The 21122-nt window shown below is 41.3% G+C and overlaps 1 protein-coding gene and 1 long non-coding RNA gene across 2 annotated transcripts; one reads left to right on the forward strand and one right to left on the reverse strand.

Annotated features, from left to right (window-relative positions):
* Positions 1 to 2317: 2317 nt before the first annotated feature.
* On the reverse strand, positions 2318 to 11449 carry gla (galactosidase, alpha). Its single transcript, XM_062524956.1, has 7 exons — positions 11008 to 11449; positions 10170 to 10344; positions 5583 to 5757; positions 5407 to 5498; positions 4990 to 5151; positions 4508 to 4705; positions 2318 to 4089 (listed from the first exon to the last, which is right to left on the reverse strand). Exons 1-7 carry the CDS (start codon positions 11163 to 11165, stop codon positions 3802 to 3804), a joined length of 1248 nt encoding a protein of 415 aa, XP_062380940.1. The 5' UTR covers positions 11166 to 11449; the 3' UTR covers positions 2318 to 3801.
* Positions 6165 to 8354, forward strand: LOC134069099 (uncharacterized). The gene is made up of 3 exons (XR_009936770.1): positions 6165 to 6266; positions 6921 to 7147; positions 7660 to 8354. It is a non-coding gene; the product is annotated as an uncharacterized LOC134069099 (long non-coding RNA).
* Positions 11450 to 21122: the final 9673 nt, after the last annotated feature.

The raw sequence follows: 21122 nt of genomic DNA on the forward strand, positions 1-21122 counted from the left end.
TTTGGCACAGTCGAGGATGACCTAAATATAAAAGTAGGGCCCCCAGGGTTCATGGCATATCAAGGAATTGTGGAAAGTCGGGGAATTTGATTAATTAGAGTGCATGAAAATGCACTCTACTGTTATGCTGTTTATTCTTATTATCGATATTATTAGAGTGCATGAAAATGCACTCTACTGTTATGCTGTTTATTCTTATTAGAGTGCATGAAAATGCACTCTACTGTTATCCGATATCTTCTTATTTTTATTTTTATTTTTCTTCTAACGTTTTTGTGCGTCCAATTCAGCTTCAACCGTTTAACGTAGAAACTTCGTTCAAACTGCGCTGCGTAGGTCTTACTTAGGTGACTTCAGCTTTGTATTTTTCAACTTTGAAAACTTTATCGTTGAATTTATATGAATTTTTTAAAACATTTTTTCTCCCATAGACTTAACATTGGATTATGACATCATAATAGGGCAATTAGAATCTTATGCCAGGTGGCCAGCCCCACCTGCAGCAGCTTTCTCTCTCTCAGGCTTTAAGCATACAATCTCTCTGAAGACTACACATATCCTGTTAAACTGTTTCCTCTGTCCACAACTGTTTCAAAATAAAAGTCCTCACTGCAATAATACACTATTAAATCATTTAACCATTGAAACTACTCAACTATTTAACTGTTCAACCATTCCAACTGTCAGTTATCATCAACTATGCCTCCAGTCAACTACATGAAACCTCCATGTACCTAGCAACCAACATAGCAACCATTAAAATTAAGCGTTTATGACCGTTTCCATAGCAACCAACATGATTTTACTACAGTAACTTCTTTATTCCTGATAGTGGCCACCATAGATACCCTATCAACAAATGTTTCAAAATAAAAGTCCTCACTAGCAAGTTAGCTAGTTAGCATGGTTAGCATTGTTAGCATAGTTAGCATTTTTAGCATAACTGCTAGAAATGGTTAGCTAAGTTAGCTAATCAACCTGGTTAGCATTGTTAGCATAGTTAGCATTGTTAGCATAGTTAGCATTTTTAGCATAACTGTTAGAAATGATTAGCTAAGTTAGCTAATCAGCCTGGTTAGCATAGTTAGCATTGTTAGCATTTTTAGCATAACTGCTAGAAATCATTAGTTCAGTTAGAACTGTAATGTTTAAGCTTTAAACTGTCTACCTTCACACTATCAGCTTTCTTTAAACTATGCAACCACCATGTTTACCCTAGCTACACCTTAGTAACTATATCTACATTATCTACTGTATCTATACATTTTTGCATTTTCATGCACTCGTAATTTCCCTGGAATTACATTCTCTAGTTATCGATATTATTATTATTCTTCTTCAGACACTTTTTGTGCGTTCAATTCAGCTTCAACCGTTCGACGTAGAAACTTCATTCAAACTGCGCTGCGTAGGTCTTACTTAGGTGACTTCAGCTATGTAATTTTCATCTTCGAAAACTTTATCGTTTATTTTATATGAATTTTTTAAAACATTTTTTCTCCCATAGACTTAACATTGGATTATGACATCACAATGAAGTCGTTAAGCAATTAGAATCTTAAGCCAGGTGTTCAAAGCCACCTGGCAGCAACTCTCTGTCTCAGGCTTTCTGGCTCTCTTAAGCTCTCTCAACTGTTTCCTCTACCCACAACTGTTTCAAAATAAAAGTCCTCATCATTTTTGCATTTTCATGCACTCGTAATTTCCTTGGAATTACATGTCTAGTTAGAGTGCATGAAAATGCACTCTACTGTTATCCGATTTATTCTTATTATAGGTCATTATTATTCTTCTAACGCTTTTTGTGCGTGCAATTCAGCTTCAACCGTTTAACATAGAAACTTCATTCAAACTGCGCTGCGTAGGTCTTACTTAGGTGACTTCAGCTATGTATTTTTCAACTTTGTAACTTTTATACTTTTTGAACTATTAAATAAAAACTATTAAAATTTCCCCATAGACTTAACATTACATTATGACATCATAATAGGGCAATTAGAATCTTATGCCAGGTGGCCAGTCCAGGTGCAGCAGCTCTCTCTCTCTCAGGCTTTAAGCATACAATCTCATTAAGACTACAGATCCTGTTTCATACTTCCTATGTCCACAACTGTTTCAAAATAAAAGTCCTCACTGCAATAATACACTATTAAATCATTTAACCATTGAAACTACTCAACTATTTAACTGTTCAACCATTCCAACTGTCAGTTATCATCAACTATGCCTCCAGTCAACTACATGAAACCTCCATGTACCTAGCAACCAACATAGCAACCATTAAAATTAAGCGTTTATGACCGTTTCCATAGCAACCAACATGATTTTACTACAGTAACTTCTTTACTCCTGATAGTGGCCACCATAGATACCCTATCAACAAATGTTTCAAAATAAAAGTCCTCACTAGCAAGTTAGCTAGTTAACATTGTTAGCATTTTTAGCATAACTGCTAGAAAGGATTTGCTAAGTTAGCTAATCAACCTGGTTAGCATTGTTAGCATAGTTAGCATTGTTAGCATTTTTAGCATAACTGTTAGAAATTATTAGCTAAGTTATCTAATCAACCTGGTTAGCATTGTTAGCATAGTTAACATTTTTAGCATAACTGCTAGAAATCATTAGTTCAGTTAGAACTGTAATGTTTAAGCTTTAAACTGTCTACCTTCACACTATCAGCTTTCTTTAAACTATGCAACCACATTTTTGCATTTTCATGCACTCGTAATTTCCCTGGAATTACATTCTCTAGTTATTATTCTTCTTCAGACACTTTTTGTGCGTTCAATTCAGCTTCAACCGTTTGACGTAGAAACTTCATTCAAACTGCGCTGCGTAGGTCTTACTTAGGTGACTTCAGCTATGTAATTTTCATCTTCGAAAACTTTATCGTTTATTTTATATGAATTTTTTAAAACATTTTTTCTCCCATAGACTTAACATTGGATTATGACATCACAATGAAGTCGTTAAGCAATTAGAATCTTAAGCCAGGTGTTCAAAGCCACCTGGCAGCAACTCTCTGTCTCAGGCTTTCTGGCTCTCTTAAGCTCTCTCAACTGTTTCCTCTACCCACAACTGTTTCAAAATAAAAGTCCTCATCATTTTTGCATTTTCATGCACTCGTAATTTCCTTGGAATTACATGTCTAGTTTTTGATGTTGTGGAATATCCTGGAGTTTGGTTTCAGCAGTTAAAAGCTTACTTGCCATAATGCATACAAATTTCCACTTAATATTGTGTATCTGGTTGCTAGCTTTACTGGTCGCTTGAGTAGCCTAGGCCTACTTTGTTTATTCAATGTCCGATTATGTATCTGCCGCTCTAAAATATAAAAGATTTAATTTTACATTTCGTATAGAGTGGGAACCCTGTAAAAGTAAGAAATGTGACTGCATGATTCTTTGTAGCTTTTCCCATTGGGCAAATTGCATTGGATCATATTGCACAGAACTGGGCAGTCTTGTTACACATGTTAATTTCCTACAGTGCAATAATGATAGAATTATACTTAACTACATGTTGAGCCCTTAACCTTTTGTTCCCTGAAAAGCGCTTAAAAGATTGAACAATTAGTTGTCAGCTATTAAATGTATGGGCAATTTACCCAAAGGGCAAAAGTTTTTTTTTTTTTTTTACTGGTTTAAAAGGTTGTTACCAAGACATAAAGAACTATTTTGAGTTGGTTTATCACTGTTAAGGAAACTACCCCAAAATGCTCGTTTTTTTTTCAAACTTATAACATTTCATCTTTACTGACTTTTCTATGTTGATAAAATTTGGTGGACAAAACCAGGCATTTTAGGACAGAATGGTGGCATTGATGGAAATGTGAGTTACAGTCAGTAGTGCTGTGCCTGAGGGGTTGATCTTCAGCAGCAGCTTACTGAAGAGACCCTGCACCCCCAGCTCCTGGTACATGGGCAGGATCTGTGTGACATTACACATGGGGTTGCAGTACTGGTAACTGGGCAGAGTAGCCAGTGTGAGGGGGAACCTGCGTGGTCCTCCGATCTCCTGTCTGTTCAGGATGGCCAGGGCCAGCCTGCCTCCGGAAAGTGGACGCTCCCACATCTCAAATTGGTCCACCTTCCAAAACAAAGACATTGTTGTAGTGTTAATAATAATTTCCGCTTAAATACAACATGATGTGGAACTGCTCCCCTGTCCTTTTAAGTAGTTGATGAAGAACAAGATGACTGGGTAATCAAGACATTTCTTTAAATCTTTATCTTCATACAGTTGTTTGTTACCTCTATTATTCAGTTGTGATAACTGCAGCCGACTGGGATTAATGATAAGGAAGTCCGTAACATAACCGAAATGAGGAAACTTTGGTTTTCCCTTTGGTGCACTAGGTACTTTACAAATCTCTGTGGTGCCTTGTACATGAATTACTTATTTACAACTGAACTGATAACACCACAGCAGAGGTATTCAGTTAGTCAGTTCTGATTCAGTTAGTAAGGCAACACATTCAGCAATCAAACAAAATGAAAGCCGTTACCACTCCTGTCCGGTTGCCCTGCTTTCCCAGGGGATCCTGGTTGATGGCGATAACCCTTCGGTTCTGCAGCAGTTCTTTGGACTTGGGACAGATGTCTCGCAGGTCATTGGACATCATTAGCGGAGCAGCCATGATGGCCCACAGGGCCATCTGAGACTGCTGCTGGTTATGGCTCAGCCCAAAGTTTCCTATCACCAGCTGCAGGTTACAGAAGGTAAAATGTGTAGAGACCATTCAAACAAGTGGAAAAGTATTTGGTATACACTGCTCACGAAACGTTAAGGATCTGGTGTTCTGGCTTTTAGGGATCTGGGTGAAAGTACTGAAACATTGAACTGCTGGACATGCACATTCAGAAGTTTAGAGAAGGTCACATTAAGTTAACCTGTAAAGGTTATAGTGTATTTTAGGTTCATCCTGAAATTTCACCTGAAAGCCGAATACCCCTGACTTTTTGTGAGTACTGTGTGAAGGTATAATACCATATCTGGGTCGTTCCACCCGCCGGGACCGGCAGCTGGGGCGATGAACCTCTGATTGGTTGCTGTCCAGTCCAGAATGGTTTTAATGCTACTCCATGAGTCATACACGTCTGCAAAGTTTCTCCAGTGGTTGCAAGTCTCCCTAATCGCTGTGTAATTTGGCTGAGAACAGAGGATAGTCCACCACCTTAAATCAGCTTCCACACTGTGACATACTAACAGCTCTCTTGATTATTTATACACTTTGGCTGTTTAGTTAGTCAGCTTAGTTAGAAAGATACCGTTTCCTGTTCATTCATTAAGCCGTGCCCTAAAGTAAAAGCTTTATGTTCACTGCAAGTTTTCTTTTCTTCTGTCTTGTATTATCTTTTAGTTTAATAAATAATCAGTAAATGTTTCTTCTAGCCATTTGCTTACCTCATGATACGCCCACTCGTATAGTGGCCACTCGCAGGAGTAAACAATGCTTCTTCCCGTTTGATTCAAAGCTCTGGACATGTTCTTATAACCTTCAATATGTCAACAGAAACAGAGGGCAAAACATTACGATCACATTGAAATTGCACTGTTTTATCGGTGGAAATGTCTCATACCTTCTCCAAGCATAGTCCAGTTCATATAGCAGCCATCGAACTTCAATAAATCCACACCCCATTCAGCAAAGGTTTTGGCGTCCGTTTCGTAGTAACCTAGGCTGCCAGGATAGCCAGCACAAGTCTTGGACCCCACATCTGCGTAGATTCCCAGTTTTAAACCCTTAGAATGAACCTGAGAGAGATACAATTTGTAATATCACATTGTGATGCCTTAATAATGTATCAACAAAATTACACCTGAAGAGGGCAGTATTGCGTAAACCAAATTAGTGCCCTATATGTGGAGAGTATCGCCAACTGTGTTTGGAATGTTCAGAGCAGTTCTGCCAAGGATTGGTTCAGAGGTGGTCACGTGTTTTATGGACGCCATTTTTACTACCAAAAGTACTTTTGACTAGAATGCTTTCTAATGCTTTCAGATGGCAGTGTTTGAGTCGTTGGCATTAAGTCTTAATATCTTCACCATACAGCGACCCATTTTCTCACTGGACACTTTTCTGATAACGTTAACATTATAACGTTTACGTCAAGCATTTTTAGTGATAAGACTCGTTAAGACATTTGCAGCACGGATTTTGTTTCTAACTACCCGGAGAGATGCCACTTCTGGAGGAGCAGCGAAAACATCATACATCGTTCGTCTTAACCTTGTCTAAAAGGAAAACGGTTGGAACAACTCTGGTAAATAAGGTTTTTCATCTCCTACTGTTATCATTTATGGTCTTAATTTCCTTGCATTTTTGCGTTTTTGAAGCACTAAAGTGGCTATTAAGATAAGCAGCCAGTACGTAGTGCTGTGTCGTGTGTGTTTACTAATAGTGCTACAGCTGCTTAGCAGGTAACATAGCGATCTGTAATCATTGATAAACTTGTTAGTTTTGCATTTTCTTTCTTGTCGAGCAAAATAAGACAACGTCTTGTTTGCCTATTTTAAGAATGTCCTCCTGCTTGACTGAAATAGCTGGTCGGATAATTGCAGTTTGCAAGTTAGCTAGTCTTTCCATCAACGTTGTTATAAACTTTACCAGTAGCCTAGGCACAGTATTGTCCAAATAAATCTGTTGAAATGCACAGCATAGTTTGAAGATATGGTTTGCTAGCTATCTGTCAAACTTGGTAGGTGGTGTGCTAATCACGAATTATTAAGTGGTGTCAATACAGACTTCAGCTCTACACTGGTTGTGTAGGCTATACTTCAATCTGTCAATCTGTCAGCCCTCTAGTGAGTGTGCCATGCTTTATTGAATCATGGTTTAAGGTGATGAATGTCTGTATTATAAAACAAAGCAATATAGTAAATATTATGCTTCCTCTTTGTCTTTTTTGTTATTTTAGATGTAGGTAGAGAAGAGTCAGTGGCTGGTGAAGTAAGAGGATACAGCTGTCTGCTGATTCAAGGTCCCTGCCCCGTCGCCTCAACATCTTCAAGATCCTGTAGGCTACTGCTGCTGCTCCTTGCTTCAGCACCTTTCCCCTGATGCCTGACACCCCTCATCACCAAATCAGCCCAGTCAACATGGACCCAAGTCTCCACCACAGTGTGCACAATACACACAGACAGGGTATGTGATCGGTGTCAATATTGCATTCAGACAAATTGAAATTCCTTCCAAAGAACAAGTGCTTTCCTCAGCTGGATCAATTTAAGTCAAGATAAACAACAGCTTCCTTTCTTCATCGTGTTCTACCATTAACATTATTATGTTTATATTTTTGGTTAATTAAGGCACTTAGTTGCAGTTTCTCAGGTACACTTTGCTATGATGTCATTAGTAAAATTATTAGGAGGATGTAGCGTGTGTGGTGTTAAATGGTACTGCCTTGTATTATCCAAGTCTGAGGCTGAGAAGAGGAGATTCACGGTCTGCTCCCTTTGTGTCCCATGTTTTGTGGGTGTGTGTGAGAGAGTGCGCGACAGATAACGAGTGTGGTGTAGAAGCATACACATTTAATGACAACCTGTGCACATTTCAGATTTTTTAGAAGAGCAGTCCTTACTACAGTGGTAGAAATAGTGGTATTTTTATGTACATCTACCCATTTAATGACAAGAGTTTCATTATTTTACATGCAGGACGAGAACAAAGGTACAATTGGTCTGAGGGGAGGACACCGCAGACAGCTGATCAACTCCATGTCATCTAATCAGGCCATGTAAAGGACCATGAAGGGATGGACTTGGTGGAGGACAACAATGTGACACCCGAAAAGAGTACATGGAGATCTCTCATCCTCATCCCTCATGCTTATATTGCATTTCATATAGGCCTAGATTCTGATGGTCTTGTAAATGTTTGTTACACAAGTCAGAAATTGTTGTCTTTGATTATTTAATTTGATTATAATAAATGGAAATATATTTTATTGAAAAATATTTTTGAAAACCTAGCAAGTTTGTGTGTTTTAGTATCAGAATGAGCTTGTATTGACCAAGTATATCTACAAGGAATTTGACTGGCATTAGCTGTTGGAACAATTAGACATACAGTAGTATGCAGTCAGAAGATGCATACTATAGAGCACCACAATATACATAAGGCACCTACCAATAGATTGAGTGATGGCAGTGGGAAAAATGTGATTATTGTCTGGCAGGTTTTGTGCATAAGGGTAAGTTATTATTTAACGGAAAAGTTTGAGGTCAAACTAATGGTGACCTCCATGTAGCTTTTGTAATAATAATAACTTTATATAATAATAGCCTAACTTTATGATAATAATATATTTTTTAAATAACATGTGTTCAATTAAAACTATTTTCTTTTACTGTCCCAGATAGTCAGGGAGCCATGGGGTCAGACCTGGCTTTGTCGGTTAAAGTTTTTTTTTTTGCAGAATCTAGTAGACTAGGGGTACCTCTTTAAGATTTAAGAGGGTGCCCGGTGATATCCCTTGGGCAATTTTGTATATTAAGCCTTTCTTGTCCAATGTGTTGAATATAAGGCGGATATGGATGAGTTTCTTCTCTCAAAATCTAACAAAATCTCCACTTCACAAGCATCTACATACACCAAACTTTTCAGTCTTATACCTAACCATGTTTAGAAGGATTTTGCAGAGGGGTTTGTTGATATATGATTCTTAGCCTGATTTACATGACATTTTATTCCAAAAAACATGGCGAAAATGGATTTTTTAAAGGCTGGTATAGTATTTTCTGATTTACTGAATAACTAAATGAGATATCTATAATTCCCTCTCTAAAATACTTTTCATCTCTTATGTCAACAAAATGAAAAGAAAAAAATTTAAGCTGGCTTTACCCAATGTTCAGATTTGATCTTTTTACGTTTATGCAAATCAGCGCATATTTAATTACATCATACCTAATTTGCATATTCAAACATTAAATTTCAGAAAACTTGTAATACATTTATTTTTCATATTGATCTAAGTAATCAACTGGTGAAGTTTCATAGTGATATCTGCTTGTTCATTTTTTTACCCTATTCACCTGTAGTATATCCGCCTTATAGTCAACACATTGGACAAGAAAGGCTTAATATATGAAATTGCCCAAGGGATATCACCGGGCACCCTCTTAAATCTTAAAGAGGTACCCCTAGTCTACTAGATTCTGCAAAAAAAAAAACTTTAACCGACAAAGCAGGTTCACCTAAATTATGGCATTTGGCTCCCGGACTAAGAGTCTATTGAAACAACATACTTATTGATAAAAAAGAAAATAAATAGCATATTTTAGTCTTGCCTCATGCACGGTCGAAATACATTGTATGCCTGAATCTGGAGGTCAGACGTCAAATCTAACAGTGATTCAAAGAGTTGCTGCAACATGTAGGGATCGCTGGCTTAAGTAAGGTAAGATGTTATTCATTGTGCCCTAAACAGGCTTATTTCACCAAAATGAAGATTTCAGCTTTCTCTTACTGCTTTATTTCAAGTTGTTTCCTCAGACTAATATTTAACTGCTGTAAGAAATTGGATAAACGAAGTTCGCCTCGTAGGCGTTTTCAGAGCTAGCTGGCTCCAACTAGGCAACGTTTATCACTATTTATCTGGTCTTTGCTAATTTTTTCAAAATGTATAATGCAGCGTATTTGCAACAGCATTTACATCTTAATGAATAGTGATGCATATTATAACATTTATAGGCTTGTTTATGACGATGTTAAGCTATTTGTTTCAACATGTCATATTCGCCCTATTGACCATCATTGAGACGAACGTACGTGACGTCACTTCTGGTCGTAAAGATGGCGCCCATGATTTGAGTTGGCGATACTCTCCACATATAGGGCACTAAACCAAATAAGGCCTTCTTGACAAAATAGACAGTGAGTACCTTGAACCAACACTTGAGACAGACAGAGCTAAAACTCAATGACTGTTACTCAGTGATTAATTCGGTCTAATCCATGAAACACAGTATGGGTCATCTTTTCATTTTTGATAAAACAGCATGAACCACTGTGTTGGTTTGACAAAGCCCTGACCACGGTACAGACATCACGTCACAAAACAGCAGCATCCAGTTTTGCAATTGAATAGTAATGACTGTATAGGAGCAGCACAGCAGCCACGGCCAGGCTTGAGAATTGGCACATCTGAGAGGCGGTCACTCACGTAGTCAGCCAGCTTCTTGATGCCGCTGGGGAACCTCTTGGGGTCAGCCTGTAGGCGTCCCTGGGGATCTCGCTGGTGATGGGGCCAACAGTCGTCTATGCACACATACTCGTAGCCCGCCTCCAGCCAACCCTCCTTGACCATCACGTCCGCCATCTGCATGTACAGCTCCTCCCTGCCAGGCCAAACAGGTTGGTGGGTCAGAGAGAATTGTTCCAGGCCATTGTGTCGGTAATGGGCTTATTGCTTATTGTATAATTTTTTTTATTGTGAGTTTTATTGTGTAGGCTATCCAAAAAATCACAACAGATGAAAAGGTAGCCCATTGAGCCAGCAAAATGATGGTAGGCCTACTGTTTGACTGATAGCAGGAGTAAATTGGTTGAGTTGTTTTTCAATATCCATTATGCAAGAAAGAGGCAGCCCATGACCAGGTCTTACGAATCTGATGACCTATGTTGCTCTGATAACTATTCTGTATAGTGTCTGTCAGCTGTTAGGTAAGCCTGCCCTACTGTAACCTAAGGTCGGAGAAATCACGTGACTTCTACTTCATGAAATTCAGTGCTGACATCCTTCATGGTTAGCCGTTTCAGGGAAAGACGGGTGACATTCATTAGCCTGTTAAAGGTTTCGTCTAGGTTCATCCAGGTTAGACATTTACAGGAAGTGTCATATTTTACAACAGAATGGCAGTGATCATACCTGTAGTGTGATAATCTTTCTCAAAAATGCATGAGAACGTTTTTTTTTCTGCCTCAGAATTGTAACATTTTAACAGAATTTGACACACTTTGTTTCTGTTACAGCTGTCTTGGTCACATAGTATTCGTCTTACCTTATGCAGTTATCAGGGTCCATGTCACAATCAGTGTTGCACATGAATCTCTCCCAGTGCAACCATCCCATTGTAGGAGTCAGGGCAAGGCCATTGTCTAACGTTTGGACCGGATAAACAGACACGGACACAACCGCCATGAGCAGGTTAATTATCATGTTTGTTATGAATGTGGTCCACTGCTTGTCTAGGCTATCGTTAAGATGAAAACTGTTTCCACATTTCCGCGCGGCAACACCAATGCAGAAGCAGCTTCCTTATTTGAACTAAGACCAGCCCACTGAAAGCTACGGACTTTGATATGAATCATTTACATAAATACATTTACTGAGGTCCTGTGGTAAGCCACAAGACATGCAGGGTAATTGTGACTGACTCCCGCTGTCCCGCATAGACAAAACAGTATCGGTTTCTGTAACCTACTTCCTGCTTCTCCACATTACAGTGTAGCCTTCAGCACGGCGCTTGGCTGTTAGAAAGTCACGTGGGGCGAGAATTCCATTCAAAATCTATTTTCCCCTCTCCCCTCTCTTGCAAGATAGAAAACCTTTTACTGTTCATGTCGTTACATGTAGGTAAGTACCATTTTCTGTAAATCTCAGATATTGTTTTTTTTACAACCTTCATAGACTGTTTTTAAATTAAATAAATTAACTAGATGTTTGTATTGCATGCCTGACCTTGAATTATTAATAGGCTATGCAGAGGCTGATATCAAGAGAGCTGATTGCGGTGGAAGCTCTGGTCATTATACTCAGATTATCACAATTACATCATCTTTCTCCTTCTTGGGACTTGGTTGCGAGAATAAATAAACACAATACCTGGCCTTTTACTGAAATGTCAAGGGTATGTGTTTCAACCCAAACATTATCAAAGACACCATTGAGGGACAGGCCTGAAACAAACAATTTGTCACCTGCTGTAGTTTATATCAAAGCAACAGCAAAGGCACCACATCTCTAAATGTCAGATTTCAATTTTACTTGCACCCCACCTTTTGATGGATGGGCCAATCGAATTACTTAGTTACAAATCTACTTTCCCCTTCCGTAACAGCATCTTGGCTGGGGCAATGATAGATCCTCCAATTTTTTGGCTTGTTGGATCGCACAATTGCACACAGCCTATCTGTTCCTTACTGATAGATAACAGATGGATTGCTGGGGTTCCCACCCCACCCATCCCTGTAGGACTTGATTGTCAATCCATCAGATTTCATTCCCCACCAGTGTCACCTAATGGAAGGAATTGTCACCCCAGGCTTATGAATGACACTTTCATGAGGGACAGGGCCAAGTAAATGGAGAAAAAGAACACCCACCCACTATCTATATCTTTCGTTTCACGTGAGTTCATAGCTATTGAACTGTCAGCACCTCTCATTTAATAGGAATACATTACAGGCTTGACCCCTAACCCCTGACCCCTAATCCCGCAAACATTACTGGGCATCATCAACTCAGTGGCGGAGTAGAGCTCCATGATCTGACCACCAGATAAATGCCGTCATTTCATCTCTCACTGTCCAGCGATCTAATCCTGCAGTGACCCTGGTGACAGTGATACAGTGTGTTAAATGAACGTGAAAGGTTTTCTGTTTTATTCTTAAGGCATGGACTCTTGTTTTACCACTCTATATAAATCCTTATGAGAAGCTGGAGGCTAAATATGGGTTGTGCGGATCTCTCGTACTGCAAGGTCTCACAAACACAAGTCGCCTTGGTCACTGTTCCGATGCTGAGGGCTGACCCGTGGCTAAGCCGTGGGGGCATCTCATTCCCTGAAAGCCTGCCTCTCGTTGTCAAGGTGCCCAGACCGTCAAAGTGCACATCTGAATCAGAAAGCACAAGGCGGGTTGACCGGTAAGGGGTCTGACAAATCACACCCTTAATTAAATTTGTATTTTTGTCCTGCAGAGAAAATGGTTTCCAATAACGGTTTGTTTTTGAATGCGAACAATTATTATTAAGAATGATTTCAGAGCTACCAGCTCAGTGGAGAGCACCAAGGCCGAGGTGGGCAAGAGAGAGAGAGAGAGAGAGAAAGAGAAAGAGAGAGAGAGAGAGAGAGAGAGACTCCAGTATATTTGGAGAAAATCAATGTTAATAGTGAGATCAATACATGATTCAGTTCATAGTCCTTTAAGACGTCACAGCACAAACAAAAATGACCTTCAACTAAGCTATGATTACTATGGTGGCCGCCTGCTGCTGCCTGGCCTAATGTTGCTGTAAGGGAACACAATGATCTTCAGCTCCTGTTACAATTAGATTGAACTGCTTATTGCCGCAGTGTTTCCCAAGAACACTAAATGGCAAAATCAATGGGAGCTACAGCCTGCAGATAGGTAGTTCTCACCTTGCTTGCCTTGGCTGTTTGAGTTATTAATCACAAATTCTATTTTATTCCTCATGTTATTTTATCATATGTATAGTGACTTCTGAAATGTTATACTCTTAAGTTGTTTAATTCTCTAAACAAATACAGGTGAACTGTAATATGTACATAAGAAAACCTGCTGCTTAATGCACTGTAAAAAGTTGAACAGTTCCACAGAATATATAGATTGTCATACAACAAATGTATTTTTAATATTCAATGATTTTTAATAATTTTCATGTGTAGTCTTTTTAAAGTATATATATATTTTGGCCTTTTACCTTTATTATTATAGGACAGTGAAGAGGTAGACAGGAAACAAGTGGGAGAGATGGGATTAGGGATGCACCGATCCGATATTTGGATCGGATATCGGCCCCGATATGAACAAAATAGCTGGATCTGGGATCGGAAAAAATTAGCCGATCCATGGGCCGATCCGAATTTAACATAGTCTCAAAAAAAGGCTGAGCCATGACGCGCAACCAGCCATTTAGCGCAGCTCACTGCTGCGGGTTAGAGTGTGCCTCACCTCACTGTGTGCTGTGAGTGTCTAAATTCATGGATGGGATTAATACAGATACCAAATGTATGTCATAGGATCAAAAGAATATCTATACTAACCACCATTTGTCATAGATTAATTACGATCTTCATGCGTTTTGTTGCATTTAGGCAACACGTTAATGTGTAACAGTCAACAAAATAGGCTACTCAAACTAAACACATTGTCATTTTCATCTCATCTGTATAAACTGTTCTTGGTACAAAGACATGCAAATGTTCAAATTGGCTGTTAAAAACGTATCATTTATTAGATAAAACGTATAACTTCTACCGTTTACCATCATTCAAACTCCGTGTGAACTAATTAGTTTATCGTGGGGAAACTGCGGGACCGTACCACTATGAGTAAATTTTCGCGGGTGACACCATTTTGGCAGGGGTGTTTCAATGTATGTCACTAATATGGGATTTATATCTGCAAAATTGTTTTTTTGTTAGATTTATTATTTAGTAATAACTGTGAACTTGAATTTGAATGCTGTTCCAAGTTGCTGCTGGTGTACAACTGTTTATTTTTAATACTAGTAATATAATCAATAATGATGATGATAATTATAATAATAATAATAATAATAATAATAATAATACATTACCTTTATATCTAAGTGTTATTTTGTTAGATTTTTTTAGGAAAGTAATGTTTAGTTAGGGAAAGAATGAAGAATGAAGTCAAGCCTGATGCCTTTAGTCTTTTCCACATGGCGAGGTATACAGTTTATTAATTAACAATGGTATCGGATCGGTATCGGATATCGACCGATACGCAGAGCCCAGGCATCGGTATCGGTATCGGGACTGAAAAAGTCGGATCGGTGCATCCCTAGATGGGATGGGATGGGATCGGGACATGACCGCATGCTGGATTTGAACCAGTGCCCGTGGGCACTCGCACCTGTGTATGGTACGAGCGCTGTTACAGACTAGATCTCTCTGAAAGAAGAGTGGGTGGGACCAGGCTAGTGCTACTGGGAAAAACACATTACTCACACAATTTTGCGTGGTCATTTTGAGCCGCACATGTGAGTTCAGGCTCGATCTTTTAAGCAAATCGTTTTAATTGATTATTGCTATAGCGGTAATGACCCATTTAATTTGAGGGCTGTAAACAAGGTTGGTGAGCAAATAAGTGCTTGTTTCCTTTGAAAAAACCAAACAGACAAACAAACCAAAAAAAAAAACAAGTGGACGTGATCACATGAACATGTAATTAGACTGTAATCCATAGTTTCTCATTCCAGTGGCATCTCTGTATTGTGCTTGGGTAGGAATTTCCATCATGCTAAAATGGAGGAGTACAATTCATTACTTCCGTCACACTTGAGTGGCAAGCATGGCAACATGGGATTTACTTGGTAGGCTATAGGTAGAATTGGATTAGAATTAGTTTGCATCCATTTTAAACAAATCAATTTGACTCGTGCGCAAAAAGCCTTACAATCCTGGTTTGCTATAGGGGAATCATTCCCTTTCGTTAAAAGAGAAATAGTATGTATTAATTTGGGGCCAGGATGCTGCGATATGTCTCTCTCGACAGTTCCTAGACACACTGGGAAGCTTTTAACTGCGTGATGGATGATTTTTCATCATGGACCTATTACAACTCAAGCTGAACAAACAACACCTAAATGTTCAAGGTATTTTATCCATTGTATAGGTTAGTGGCTGCCATAACCATGCGGTTTATGTTACTACTGGTGCGGCTAAAGCTTTATTTTATCTTGTTTCATTTTATTTTAAGTTATTTGGCCCTATGCACCTCTTATGTGGCTTGAGCATCTGATGTTGTACACAAACTCCAGTAAAGACATTAACATATAATATATGTGAGGATATTAATCCTTAACGATGCAAACACATCTCCTTAAAGACTTAGAAGGGGAGCAGTTGTTGCCATTGTCGGCAAAATTGATTCAAAGAGGTCAAAAACAATCCTACAGCCACCCCTTTGTTGTTCTGTCTTGACCCTAACGGTCTTCAGATGGTGGGAAATGTCTAATTAAAGTGAAGTGCAAGGCCTCAAATTGATTGCTCATGTTGCAGACTGAGTTGTAAGAGTGTTTTGGGCCAGCCTTGTGATTTGAAAGTAATTTTGTTTAGCTTCCCTTGTTTCGTCCACACACCAGCTGTTTCTCCTGTGGGGTACTGCAGTCTGTGTGTGTGTGTGTGTGTGTGTGTGTGTGTGTGTGTGTGTGTGCGCGCGCGCGCGCGTGCTTGCGTGCGTGCGTGCGTGCGTGCGTGTGTGCGTGCGTGCGTGTGTGTGTATGTTTCACTTTAGGAGTTCCAAGGGAAAAAAAGCATGAAGTTTAAGAGGTATAAAAGAGAGGAAAGACCCAGGCCGCTCAGAAGGGTTGAGTGGTTGACAAATGGCCGCCGCCGCCACATTTTCAGTACACACGCTCTCACCACATTCATTCCCTCACATTACGAGTGATGGCGGTGTCCAAGGCAGATGCAAGTTCAGCCAGCGATTTTTACGCCCCCGTGCTTAAAGTGACACATTGCAGTCGTGGCGAGCGAACGACTCAAAGACGGAGGGGGAGGGGGGGGGGGGCGCGGTAGTTGAGGAGGGGGGTCGGAGGAAGGGTATAGCGACTGCATCAACGCTAGATGCTGTACAGTGTACACTGTAAATAACGGGGTGGAGGGTGGGACTCCAGCAGCCACCCTCTGGATGTAGTCAGGGGCTCCAGCCTCCGGAGCGAGGCACCATCCAGCAAGGGCGATGGAGCGAGGCTCTCCCTCTCACAACAGAGCGGTGACACACACACACACACACACACACACACACACACACTCCATCCAGCAGGGGCGATGGAGCGAGTCCCTCCCTCTCACAACAGAGTGGTACTAAAGAGAGATGATGGGATTTTTATGACGGAGGTCCCGGCAGAGAGAGATGTTGTTGGCGATGATGATGATGATGGTGGTGGTGTTGGGAGTTCAGGGAGGGCCAGATAGTTGATGATAGTGGTTGTGTGTGCGTGTGTGTGTGTATGTGTGGGGATGAGAAGAGGAGAGAGACTGAGTGCGTGCATGTTTGTGTGTGTGTGTGTGTGTCTCTCTCTCTCTCTCTCTGTGTGTGTGTGTGTGTGTGTGTGTGTGTGTGTTGGGGGGGAGGTTTTGGAAGGTGAATTGCTCATATCCCCTCGTCCTCCTGGGTTCAGTTTCATTCCCTCCTCCTACAGAGTTATCACCAGCCTGCTCCTCAGAAGGCAGCGGTTGCCTTGGCAACAGGAGTTGTTCTGTATCAGTGCCTCCACCAACTAGGACTCAGACAATCATCTTTAGTTTGTTAACCAGGGCTGAGCAAAAGTAAAGCCTTTGTACACTGAACAAGGGCACATCGCTGGTGTAAAATTCATGTTATTCAGTTAGTCACAAGTTTCAAGTGCAAGCATCCTTTTGAAGAAATGAACTCTTTCACCCCACCAGCAGAGAGGAAGGAAACTATTTCGAATGACAAGGGACAAATCATAATCATAACTTTTAAAATAGTATTATTTAGTATGTCATGCATAACATAATTGTACACTGCTTATTTAACAAATAAGCCATAGCATCAGCACGCATTATATCTAAAGTTGAAGATGAGGACATTTGATCCAAAAATACACTCTGAAGATACCTTAAAGATATTTTTGTACCTCACTATTTTATGCAGAGTTGAAAAGTCAGACGGCAAAACAGGCCCTCCGCTCCGTGCCCGCTCCGCGAACAGAGACAGTGACTGGCATCAGAGAGGCCCAGACGCCGCCGAGACCCGCGCTGTCCCAGATCGCTCCGCCAGGCTGCCTACCTCTGATCGATCCTGTGATGAATGTGATGAGACGGGGGTCTGTATTCTCGCTCCCCAGTTTTTACACTGGATCTGAGATTTATGTGCAACTCTGGTGTCTGTGTCTGTGTCTCTGTGTGTGTCTGTGTGTGTGTGCGCGCGCGCGCGCGCGTGCGTGCGTGCGTGCTTGTCTCTATGTATGTGTGTGCTTGTCTCTATGTGTGTGTGTGTGTGTGCGCGTGCTTGTCTCTATGTATGTGTGTGCTTGTCTCTATGTGTGTGTGTGTGTGTGTGTGTGCGCGCATGCTTGTCTCTATGTGTGTGTGTGTGTGTGCGTTTGTGTCTGTGCGTGTGTCTGTGCGTGTGTGTGTGTGTGTGTGTGTGTGTGTGTGTGTGTGTGTGTGTGTGTGTGTGTGTGTGTGTGTGTGTGTGTGTGTGTGTGTGTGTGTGTGTGTGTGTGTGTGTGTGTGGCGGGGGGAAGCTCTGCTACACACGTCTGGAAAATTAGCCCATGATACATGTATTTGTGTGTGTGCTATTATACATCCCTTCTTTCTGAAAGAAGACCAAAGCAACACAAATGAAAAGAAATATGGACAATTAGAACAATAAGAAGGAAGAGGCAGAAAAAAAGAGAAGCTTGTTGGTTTAAATCTTAGAGATGTCTGTTGGGGCAGCTTCTGCTAATTACCTGAAGCGTGTGTATTGATTATGTGTTGGCGACTGAGGGAAAATGCTCACCCTGAATTGCATCATGATTGTGAGGCACTACGTGTGTGTATGTGTGTGTGTGTGTGTGTGTGTGTGTGTGTGCGTGTGTGTGCGTGTGTGTGCGTGTGTGTGCGTGTGCGTGCGTGTGCATGTGCGTGCGTGTGTGTGTGTGTGTGTGTGTGTGTGTGTGTGTGTGCACGTGTGTGTGCACGTGTGTGTCTGTTTGTTTTTTGTGTGTCTGTGTGTAAGTGTTTCTGTCTCTCTCTCTCATTGCAAGTGTGTGTGTGTGTGTGTGTGTGTGTGTGTGTGTAACTTTGTTTGTTTGTTGTTTCTCTTTCTTTCTCTCTTTGTGTGTTTTTGTTTAGTGCTGTCCGTACATAAACAACAGCCCCCAAGCTCCCAGACAGGTGCGCTAACCTTAAAGAAACATGGTGAGTGTTCATTATCATGCTGAATGTGGCATTCTCCAGAAATCCAATGTGATATTTAGCAGAGGGACCCCCCCCTCCTCCCTTCTGCTAATTAGTATGGAAAATGTGACCTTTAATGTTTCACAAGCCTTCACTGAGCAGGCAAAAGGCCAGGCTATTGAGATTATTCCTTTTGCTCTTGTGTCCTCCAAGGAGAGTGTGGCAGATCTGGTTTCGTTATTTAAGCAAGCTCTTTTTAATATGCACATCTTCGATATGTGTGTGTGTGTGTGTGTGTGTGTGTGTGTGTGTGTGTGTGTGTGTGTGTGTGTGTGTGTGTGGCAAATGGTGCTTGGTGTCAGTTGGCGACTATTCTTCTTGTTTTTGCTGTTTTGTATTCCAAGAGAAAGGGGCGAATGTACAACCATTGTGCGCGTATACTCCTGTGGTCCCGGTAATGTCAGTGTTCCTCTTGAGAGTGTGTGGATCCCCTCCTGAAGGATTGACAGGAGTGGTGGTGGTGGTGGTGGTGGAGGGGTGGAGGGTAATCATGCTCCCTGACTGATGGAGCATTGGGGTTGTAGGGGACCCTGAGAGGCAGGCCAGTGTCTCCTGAAGGGAAGCAGAGGGTGTGTGTGTGTGTGTCTCTGTGTGTGTCTGTGTGCGTGTGTGTGTGTGTGTGTGTGTGTGTGTGTGTGTGTGTGTGTGTGTGTGTGTGTGTGTGTGTGTGTGTGTGTGTGTGTGTGTGTGTGTGTGTGTGTGTGTGTGTGGGATGGGGGTTACCGATCTGGCCTTCACCCCCGGTGGTCTGAGCCTCAGCGTTTCCTCTCCTGCAGAAGTCATTAATTCTCTACCTTTGCCTCTCGTCTCTGCCTTGGTACACCTGCCACACGGGCCCACTGCATCGCTGTCAATCGCTCTGTGTGTGTGTGTGTGTGTGTGTGTGTGTGTGTGTGTGTAGTGGGTAGCGGGTAGCTGCTTCAGACTGTTTCTCTCCTGCTCACTTGTCTCTAAGGGGCCAGGGTGTTGGGGGTGGGAGTTCTGGGAGAGAAAAGGGGGTGAAATGTTTGTTTACCTAGAGGAAAAGAATGAAGAAGGAATATATATATAGAGAGAGAGTATCAACAAACAAACACCACTTTTCTTCTGTGCCACTTTTCCCCTCCCCTTTTCTCCCTCCCCTGTTTTTTCTGTTTGCGTGTGTGTGTGTGTGTGTGTGTGTGTGTGTGTGTGTGCGTGTCAGAGAGAGAGAGGGAGTGAGAGAGTGTCTGTCCTCCTGCCTCTTGTCCTGTACCTGTCTTCTTTGCAGTTTTAGTTGTCACAGTCTTAAGGGTTGCATCTGCCAGCCTTCCTAATCATCTGAGGGATGCAGATTCAAGAGTAGGAAGACAGGAAGACAGAGAGGAGCAAAAGTACAGGAGGTTGAGAGAAGTCAGAAGGATCAGAATCTCTCTCTCTCTCTTTCTCTCTCTCTCTCTCTCTGAGAGGAAGAGACAGGCAGGCAGAAGTATGCACAGAGCGATGGACTAGAAGCATGATGATCCCGATCTTGTCAGACTAGGTCACTTTATATACCTCTCCTCTCAAAATGAAAGATCGTATGGAGCAGATATGTATACTTTCAAGTTCTGTCTGTTTGTTCAGCATCAGTTCTTTTATTTTTAAAGGAACAGCAGAGCTGACTTGGGAAATGTTTTGATCTGACTTGAGTTCTGTATCTTACCTTGTTATTCTGACCTTGTGGGCTGGTGCTACTGGTTAGCATTGCGCTTAAGACCCAAAGCTCCCCTCATTATTATCTTTTTACTCTCTTTGGAAGGTATGGTTCACTTTCTGTGATTACAAGTAATAACACTCTCCCGGAGACGTCTGCAAAGGAATAAAAGTCTGGTTTGAAAGTTTGTTTACTTGTCTTTTAGAATGTTTTTTTTTCTTTACTGCTGTTTGTTCCTCTGGACTCTGTGTGTCGTGACACAGGGGGCACTCCTTGATGGTATGAGAGAGGGCAGAACTAGAGAAGCCCATTTTCAGCTGGCCAAGTTAATCTTGTGGAGAGATTGAACGCTGTGCCGCGGGGCTGCCGGGGAGATGGCTCAGGGCTCCCCTTCTCTTATTTGGCGTCGTCGGCAGGATCCTTTCTCCTCCACTTCTCATATGTAGCAGGGCTCCCTGAGCCTCTGAAATCTTGTTACAAATATTGTCTCCGCGCAACCTCAAGGTACCATCAATTACATGGGCTTTTATGCCACTAACCTTGGGGTTGGGATTGA

Source organism: Sardina pilchardus, chromosome 21 (genome assembly GCF_963854185.1).
Source record: "Sardina pilchardus chromosome 21, fSarPil1.1, whole genome shotgun sequence".
In the NCBI taxonomy this organism is placed as follows: Eukaryota; Metazoa; Chordata; class Actinopteri; order Clupeiformes; family Clupeidae; genus Sardina; species Sardina pilchardus.